At 35.7% G+C, this 10,202-nt stretch overlaps 1 protein-coding gene across 1 annotated transcript; it reads right to left on the reverse strand.

Moving 5' to 3' along the window:
• Positions 1-1,112: 1,112 nt before the first annotated feature.
• LOC112697532 (trafficking protein particle complex II-specific subunit 120 homolog) lies at positions 1,113-9,118 on the reverse strand. The gene is made up of 10 exons (XM_025750760.3): positions 8,520-9,118; positions 7,592-7,798; positions 7,260-7,442; positions 6,357-6,460; positions 5,718-5,777; positions 5,066-5,354; positions 4,426-4,709; positions 3,444-4,321; positions 1,702-2,634; positions 1,113-1,604 (listed from the first exon to the last, which is right to left on the reverse strand). The coding sequence occupies exons 1-10, from the start codon at positions 8,928-8,930 to the stop codon at positions 1,384-1,386; spliced, it is 3,570 nt and encodes a 1,189-aa protein (XP_025606545.1). The 5' UTR covers positions 8,931-9,118; the 3' UTR covers positions 1,113-1,383.
• Between the last annotated feature and the right edge of the window lie 1,084 nt (positions 9,119-10,202).

Here is a 10,202-nt window from a genome sequence, read left to right on the forward strand (position 1 = left end):
TTGTTGAAAAAGGGTGCGAGTGTGTGACAATTAAGCTGCTATTTCGGTTGGTTGCTTGTTATGAATTAAATGATGCCTCAACTTTGTGCCACCAAATAAATTAGAGACTCTCCTAATTAATATGGTCAAATCTTAAATTTGTGGTAACTTTTGCAATTCGCAAGTTATAATGAAAAGGTAAATAATTAATTCTTCTACTAAAACAACAGCGAAAGCAACTCACACCCTAATTTATCATATTCAAAATCAAAACCTTAGATACTTGCAGCATTACAGAATTTAAAAAAGAAATAATTAAAGGATTTAGTTAATAAATATCTTAAAAATTTTAAGGTTTTTTTTTTATATTTTAAATATATTAATGTATTAAAAATATAAAAAGGTTATTATTTTAAATGTCCTTAACAAATACACTCAAAACATTTGTTAATTATTCCCTTTATTACAATCAAAGTCTCGTTCTGATGCGAAATTGTGGTAGATTCTCTAGAGGTGTTTTAGTTTATTATTGATTGGAGGAAGAATTCATTATGAGGAGGGCATTGGGGTCTAAATGTTAATTTTAAATAAGGGCGTTTGCAAGGTTATGACAATATAAAGACATGGAGTTCAGATCTTATGTACGAGGTTTTAAATTTAAACTATATTATAATCAATATATATATAAAAAGAGTTGAAAGTTGAAATAATTTTCCAAAGACATTGAGTATTGACTATTGGGTATTGACCAACATAGCCTGAGTATTTTCCGTTTTTTGTTTTTGGAAAACCAACAATAAATAGGCCCACGAATCATGGGTATCTAAATTATCCAATACCAAGAAAATGTGTGGGCCAAGGCTTGGTGTAGTGGCAATATTTAACATATGCAGCAGGTTTCATGGAAGTCCAATACTCTGAAACAATAAACTCTGAACTACTTGGGATTATTGGATTGGCCGTTGTCTCCCAACCAGTAAACCTATCTATACAAGAATGCATGACCCGCAACTGAAGCATGGATGAGATCATAGATTTGACTGCCTTTTAAATAGCTACACCCTGACCAAAAAAAAAAAACAAAAAAAAAAGAGCTACACCAAGTTCAAATTCCAGCTAAGACTGCGATGAGATTTAATAACCTTTAGTGTGTGAATTGTGTACTTATTAATAAATTTGAGCACGTTGGCAACTCTCGCATCACAGCACAATCGAATTTGACATGATTTACAGTTGAAACCTCAATGTCTTCAGTTGGATTCTTAATTTGGAGAGCACGGCTCCAAGAAATATAAATCAGAAGAACCCAGGGGGGATCATATGAAAAACTCATACAAATGATAACACCCTAAATCTACAAATATAAGCTCATGAAGTTCACATCGTATTCATAGACAAAAAATGTCAAGCAGTTCCGTGAACACGAACGTGATACGGTGGTCCCCGGCAGAAAATTGGCTCGGATGGTGAGGTGGCCTTTGCACGAGCACGTAGAATGTCGCTTGGATTATCAATCACTGCTGCGGCTAATAGCGTGTACTCTCCCGGGACAAGAAAATGCAAGCAGAAAGAATGTTTGATTTGTTGAAGCGGGGGAATTTCCACACTGATGTCACTTAGAACACCTGAAAAACATTGATTATAGCAAAAACATAAGTGTTAGAAAAGTTTACAAATGCATGCCAATTGCAGAAAGTGGAAAGCAATTATTATGGACATTACCCGTCCATAAAACAGTTGCTTTGGTTCCATCGACACAATTCTCCCCAGCTACATCTCTGCATGTAATATTTAAATTGATTTTGATCATATCCTTTGTGTTATTACGAACCAGAACCTCCATTGGCGTCATTTCATGTGCAATGACTGAACCTCTGGAAGCAGAAGATTCGCCGATATTAGATTCTTTATCAGAATCAGGTTTTTCTGATTCAACATCATGTCCAGTGAGCCTGAACATGAAAGTCAGTGGATCTGGCAGCAGGACATCCATGATTGATGTCTGCAATGCCGCCTGGATCGCGTCCTTGGTATTCAACTCGCCAGAGCTATTGCGTCCCGAATGCCACCGAACCTTGATCCTGGAGATAAGGCTCTTGATACAAGCATTGAGCTCGGCTTTTGTGTTCTTTTGAGAGAAGGGTGTGCTTCTGCCATCTGCCTGATTGTCCCTCATGAAAAAGGAATCATCAAGAACAGGTAATTTGAAATGCTTGAGTGGCACTAGAACCCTTGCCGAGCAATCCCTATCGATTCTTGTCTTAGGATAGCTGTGTTCAGCAGCATCCTGATCAGCAGAATGATTTCCCTCGTTGCTAGATTTGTCTAGTTTGATGGAGACATTGATTTCAAACGCAATGTCAGTTGGATTAGATAACTCGAGTTCGAGAAATCTCAGTCCCCAACTTCCTCTGGAAGGATTTATCTTCACCAATTTGTCCATGTTTGTTGTAGAGTCAAAATGTCCTGTGGAATCTAGATCATCAACCTTGGGAAGATTTTCACCGACATGGGCAGGAAATTCCATTGAAAGAAGCTGAGCTTTTACAAAAGACAAACCCTGCAAAACACAAATCTGCAGGGGAACAACAAGGCGTCTGCCAGGGGGCACAGTAGATGTATTTGGTGGAGTATCTCCAGTGGTTTGAAGTGGTCCTGAAACAAAAATGGAAAGAGTATTATTATCATTCTCCTATAAAGAATGCCAATCTGCCACATGCTGGAAGATCCATAGTGAACCTTATTTTATCCACATATATGGACTGCCCATGATAGAATAATATACAAGAGAACACCGATGTAACCTAAGTAGCACATGTACTGACATGGACCCTTGACACAACATGGACAGAGACACTAACTCTTCTAATAGCAGAATACAAACACCCATTTGTATATTAAAAATTGTTCAAGACGTCTATATATTCAAAATTTACAAGCATCAAGGTGCAAATATTTACCACTTTGTAAGCTCCTCACATGGGACATATGATTAGTACTTTCAATAAAAAAATATGGGATATCAATACTTAATATTGGATGCATGTCTGATGTGTCTCATATTCTGTCTGTGACTTTCACACTCTGACGTGTAATGGACCAGCCACGCACCAATAAGTTGGCATCTCTGGAGGAGAGGAAGACAAGGGGAAATTGAAAAAGGGAAAATGACAATGATTCAAATGTTGAGGTCCACTAATATAACGTTTCATCTTAGCATGTTCTGATGCAACTACTACAGACTGATTAGTCTCATGTTTTGGATCGAAATAAAGGTACAAAGAAATGGGAGCAGACAGTATAAATTGCAAAACTAAAGCCTACATGGCTACATTGAGAATATCTATGCATATTTGACAAATATATAACTCTAAAAGGGCCATTAACACCACCAAAAAGGAGGTAAAAGATAAATTGATGAAGAAAGCAAGAAACAATCAGAATCTGTGTTTTTAAAGTGGTACCAGCATAGTGGATCATAAGTGATGGACTGCTTCCATCTTTGATGTGCCTCACATTGCTTCCAGAGACAGCCTTCCCAGCACCAGCATCAACATCCACTGATCCAACCTGCCAGGCTCGCAAGGTCACACGAATTGTCACTTCAGCACCAGGCTTTAGAGGGAGGCAAGATTTTAAAGTCTCACTAGAATATGAAATCACAGAATCTTGATTTTTCCCTGACAGTGAAATATGCGCCTGCTCAATTGCAACTGTGCCTGCATTAGCCAGACTTATCCATATATCACGAATTTCACCTTCATATAAAATGATGGCACCATCACCTCCAACAACACGTGATATCAGCAACGGAAGTGGTGGAACTACAGAAATATTTGGAACTGTTACATTCTTCAACTTTGGAGATCCACAAGATCGGAAAGGGTCAGAAAGGACAAGCCCTTGGGTGGCCCCAAGAAGCAGATTGTCAACCTCTTTAAAAAGATGCTCAGTAATAACACCAAAACAATGAACAATGCACCCAGGAATTGTAACCGGCCCCACTGATGTTGGAATGCCTGATAAGGTGATCACTTTCGATGAATTTGGCAAGAGTTTTACACTCATGGGAAAAGCATCCAAGTTTCCTGAATGAACAGATAGGTATATGCTATCAACCCTTAAATCAAAGCCACATGGGTTTGCCAATTCCACCATGACCTGGATAGGTTCTCCAACAACCCAGATAAGTTCTTGCTTCTTGACATTGATTGGATCTCCTTTACTGAAGGGTGTATAAATGAATGGACCTGAAGGAGCAGAACCTGCCCACCAGTCTGGTCTAGATGGATTCCGTTTTACAATGTCCATTTGTATCGGGAGGAGCGGAAAAGAATGCAACCTGAAAACAATTAGTAATCAAACTGTTACCCTTTGTCCATTTGTATTGAATAGTCATGATGTAAATTGTCGAACTGGAAATTAAATCTTTAACAGAGTAAACACCTTATAAAAGGTAAAGCAGGATCAGCACATCGTGTCCCTGGTGGCAGCCTATCTGCTGAATTTGAAAGGGCATTTGCAAGGCCATTTTGACCAGCAGGAGTTATTAGAGGATAGTAGTGTCTGAGAAGTCGGGCTGCAGCACTCCATGCTGTAAGAGGATCTCCAGCACGAACTGCAGAGAGCAAAATTTCTCTCAGCACAACCATCTGGAGGGTACTCCATTGAGACTCGAATAATGAAACTGCTGATTGGTGATAAGTTTTCCCACCATCTCCGTTTCCCTTCTGTGAATAATTAATGGTATGAATTACATTAAAAATGAATTATTTTATTAAGAAAAAACTCTTCAATCTATCAATGTCATTTTGAGTCTCTAATTTCAGTCAAAGCTTTCATGTTAGATTTTTCACCTTCAATAATTTATATGATGTACTTAAAATTCAAAACAAGATGCCGGGAAGGTTCAGGTAGTGCACACATGATGTGTAAAAGTAAGAAAATTCAAGTTTCAAATCAAAATGTATCCATCCAAGGCATAACATGATCATATATCTTTTTAAAAAAGCAAGGCCTGTGTGACTAGGCAGTTCAGTATTCAAAAGAGATGTGGTGCATAGATAGCTCAGTGTTGTAAACTCACATTTTTCTGAGAATGATCTGATATTGAGGATCTACTTTGAACATGATACGCTTTTGTTGTCATTGCCAAAACTTGCATAGCACTAATTGCAGCCAATCGATTTTCTTGCTGAAGATATAACTGAGCAACCTGCCTAGAAAAGAAAGCAGCTTTTCTCTGGTACCCAAGATTACCATACAAACGAGCAATTTCAATATATAATACAAGTCTATCACTTGCATCAATTAAAGATTTAGCACCATCGGCAGCAGTGGTCAACAACTCAACCACCTCCTTGGCCAACTCTCTCCTGCAGATTGAGAGAATACAGATCGCTGTTTTAGAAAGAATAAAACAATGGAAATACATTGATTAAAGCAGTACCACACTACAAGTTCCTCGAACAATTTCCAACACAAAGCAAAGATATATTAACTGTTTTAACTAATCAGATATAAATTTACGAAGTACTAACAGAAAGGTTGATCTAACTTCTGAAAGTCAAAAATAAAAAATTCACAAGGACTTGGAAACAATACATATTTTTTATTGAAGAATACCAAGGTTAATTAATTTTACATTCATAATGCACCGACAAAGCACCTCCTACAAAAAAATAAAAATAAACCAAGATGGCACATCCATCACATAGTAAAACAACAGTACCACCTACCTGCAAAGGAACCTTGCTAATTTCAAAGTAGCTTCAAGTTCAAAAGTTATGGGAGAAACTCTGCAGCAGAGAAAAAAATAATTAAAAAAACATGTTTAGGGGAAAGTTGACTCATGGAATGTGTTAGAGAGATCAGTTAATTAAAGAGTTATTATTCAAAGTGGTCCCTGAGCAGTCGATCCTTTCCCTGAACTTAAAATTGTCCCAAAGTTGCCCCTCAACTTAACAATGGTCGTCCTTGAGATACTTTTTGGTGATGAAATAATGACGTGGTTGGACGAAGGCCACGCTATACTGGTAAAACATCGCCATTTCGTTTTTGGCGCCCAAATAGAACATGAACATCGTCCTTTTTTACCCCTCAAAATACCCAAAAGGACGATGTTCATGTTCTATTTGGGCGCCAAAAATGAAACGATGACGTTTTATCAGTCCAGCGTGACTTCCAATGTGGCCTCCATCCAACCACGTCATCATTTCGTCATTGGAAAGTATCTCAGGGACAACCACTGTTAAGTTGAGGGACAAATTTGGGGCAATTTTAAGTTCAGGGACTACTTTGAGTATTAACTCGTTAATTAAAACTCATAGAATGTGTTAAAGAGATCAGATAATTAAAACTCACAGCAGAAGTTTTACCGTTGAGTATTATCTTGTGACTTCTTGTAATTCAAGATGACACTATTATAACGATATCTAACTTCCTCCTCAACCACTGAATCTTTCTGGCCCATACGGTCAATCTGATTCAACAAAATTAAGTGAAATAAATAGTGATTTTAAACTAGAAATAGTCAGATGAACAAATTTCATTACAATCATGGTCATCATATCTATATTCCTATCTCATGCATTGCCACTACATCTCATTTCATAGCAACAGGTTATTAAAGTAGGCATATAAACAATAAGATATTGCCATAGTGCATCCTCTTAATCAGTCAATCTGATTTCAAATTACAACATTAATCATCAAATGATAAGTGTTGAAAAACCATTAACATGCAATCAGAGATACAATACACAAAGCTCAAAATACAAAGCATACCAGAAGAATACCCCAACAATCTAATAAAATCATATCACCTGGTGTAGAAGCAATATGAATGAAGTTAAAAGTTCTTTATACTTCAGCAAGATGCATAAGACTTACACAACCTAAAATCAATACTTCTTTACCAGAAGCTTTATATAATTTTCAACATCTAGTTAAATCAACTTTGCTCTATTAATGGCATTTTATGTTCTTGGATCAACTATAAAACGTAAAGGGTGAAGTTGGAAAATAAATTATTAAGGGCGCATTTGGTTTATGTTTTCATATTCATTTTCAATGTTTTCTGTCTTTAGAATTTTGTAAAGGTAAAAGAAAAAACAGGATGTGAAAACAGAAAACAAAAAATTTTCACAAAATTTCCCATTAAAAGTGATAGATAAAGGGAACTGGAAATAGTAATAAATTTCAACTCAAATCTTCCCCACCACTTGGAATTTCTCAAGAATGGAACATGAAAAAAAAACAAAGAAAGAAGACAAAAATACCAGCAAGGCACAAACGCTACCCTCCAATGCTCCAGCATACCAGAAGTAATCCCCAGTCAACCTACAAAGTTCCAATGCCGTAGAATAATGAGCATTAGCATCAACTGGGGATCCAGCCAACAAGCAGTAGTCACCGATTGTCTTCTGTGCACGTCCAAGTCTCCGCTTTTTGGCCTTGATAACCTGTGTTTCCACAAATTACTAAAGATCAATCAAACTGAACTACAAAACAAGTAGAGAGGGAAAAGAAAGGGAAAAGTGTCCACTATCAAATATAAATAACACCACTAAAAATGGCCAAAAATACAAAATCAGGACACCTAAACATGGACCTCCTCTGAGCTGAGACCGGCTTGAGAATCCAGTGGTGTCTTGAGAATGGTTCCAGAAGACTCCGCCTGTAGCACCCATTTCTCAAATTCCATAAGCAGTGATGCTGCTATTTCCTGCATCATAGTGTGGAGGTGAAACTCCAATGTTGGACGATCCGCAGGTGGAAACAACCTCAAATTCCCCCCTTGCCTTCCTCCTTCCTCAAGCTACAACCACATAACACAACAGAAACAACACATAAGATTCTTTCTAGATCCATATTTCTCCGTTACATTGCTAACAATAATCAATAGATAAACAAATACACTACTCCTTTTATCCATTTCTCACTAAATCGCAAACAAGATAATAAATAATTAAACAAATAAATAAAGTGCATGCTATGGTAAAAAGATGAAGATTCACTCTCATAGATAGCTATGTAGGAGAATGTGCCATTTTATTTTTATTAGTTTTTTAAAAATAAATTTATACACTCCTCTTCATTCTCTTCACTCAAAAACCTCTTCATCATAGAATATTATCCAATAACAGTCGTAGATCAAGAACTTACTTCTCAAATCTTAAAAACTTTCCAAAACTGAACAAATTCAGCAAGGAATCAATCCTAGTGGATTATAGCAACAAATGTAACTGTGTCACTTGCGCTATGTAATACTAACAAATCAAAACGATGAATTGATACCAATAACAAAAACATTTCCAAAACTAAACAATTCATCAGGACTTAATCCCTCAAAATTGAACATATTAAGGCAGTAAGGCAGTTTTATGTTTTAACGCTTAGAAAAACAGAATCAGAAGCAGTTCATTTGATGCTAAATCTTTGGAAAGACTAAAAAATCTCATTGGATCATGGTGGCAAGTAAGTTCAGCTAGAATTAGAAGCACACTGGAGAATCAAATGAGAGAAGGAAAGAGACTTACCTGGGAATCGTTGGGGCAGAAGGCGAAGCAACGATGCACAAGGGAAGAAGAGTAGGACCTACAAGAAGCGTTGAATTGATCAATGACTGAGTCGAGATCAGGGGAGGAAGGGCAATGGCAGAGTCCGACGACGGCGAGGGTCTTGCGGTGTGACTGAAAGTCCTCCCACGGAGACGGAGAGTTGCCGCCGAGAACGAATTTGAAGCGAATGAAACCGGAGTCCCATGGCTGGTTAGCGAAGGGGGATTTCTGGTGCTCGGTGTAGAAGGATCTGATTGCGGAGAGAGGGATCGTGTGGAGTGGCAGGAGCATGGAATAATAGTCGCGCAGGGAGTTAGGGGGGACCGGACCGATTGGGAGAACCGCCACCTGGATCATGGCGGAGCCCTCGATGCTCACTTCCGGTTCCATTACCACCGCACCGCACGGGATCTTCCGGTTGGTTTTGTTTGGTTAGGTTACTTTAGTTCTCCTCTGCTTCCTGTTTATTCTTTCTCAATTTCTTTCCGCATTCACATTCACAATTTCAGAATTTCTAACCAATTTGTCTCTGAGTACAATTACCATAATATATTTGGGTAAACTACCAAAATGCACCCTGAATTATTTTGTAGGGGACAATAATATTCTCAAATTATTTAACAATAAAAATAATTTTTAAATTATTTTAAAACCACACAAACTTAAACTTTCTAAGTTAATAAAAAAAGAGTGATGCAATAAATTAAATTTTTGTGTGACAAATAAAATTGACATTAGCAAGTGAGTTTGAGACTTTGAATACGTATTTCTATTAATGGACCAAATTTCTAAATATAAATCAATATTTTTGACATATTTTAAAATTATTTAAAGATATTTTTATTAATAAAAAATTTAAAGACATTTTTATTAAAAAAAATTTAATAATTAAATAATTTTTTTTTTACTAAATCTAACTAAATCGATGTACACGTATTTTTTTTCTTTTTGGTACGCGTTTTTGTCATTTCTTCTTTTTTTTTTTCTTTCTTTTTTTTTCTTTTGTTGTTGTCACCGTTATGACTATTATTTTTTCCACCTATTTAATTTTTTTATTATTATCATTATCTTTTTCTTTTTTATTAAATATCATACAATTAATTTAACAATAATAAAAATATATCATTTAATTGTAGATAATATATAACTTTTTTATAAATGACATTTTTTGTGAATAACGCCAAAAATTTTAATAAATGACACAAAAAAATTTTAAAGGACTACACAAGTCTAAAATTAACTCACTCAATTAACAAATACATTTAAATGTATTTTATATTTAAAAGACACTAAATTATTACAAATGATACACAAATAACTAAACTTATTATATATTAATTCAATATTACACAATCAATTTAATAATAACAAAAATACATCATTTACATAAAAAATTTTGGTAAATGACATAAAAAAAATTTTAAAAAATCATAAATCCAAAACCTAAACTCAGCCAACCAATGAAATACATTCAAATGTATTTTAGAACAAAAAATACATTAATTTGTTGCAAATAACACAAAAATGACTAAACCTCTTATATATAGTTCAATACCATTTAATTAGTTCAATAATAAACAAAAAATACATCATTTAGTTGAAAATAGCACGGTTAAAAGATTTTTGTGTCAAAGTTAAGAAATTTCAATGTCAAAATTAAGA

Source organism: Arachis hypogaea, chromosome 16, assembly GCF_003086295.3.
Source record: "Arachis hypogaea cultivar Tifrunner chromosome 16, arahy.Tifrunner.gnm2.J5K5, whole genome shotgun sequence".
NCBI classification, from domain to species: Eukaryota; Viridiplantae; Streptophyta; class Magnoliopsida; order Fabales; family Fabaceae; genus Arachis; species Arachis hypogaea.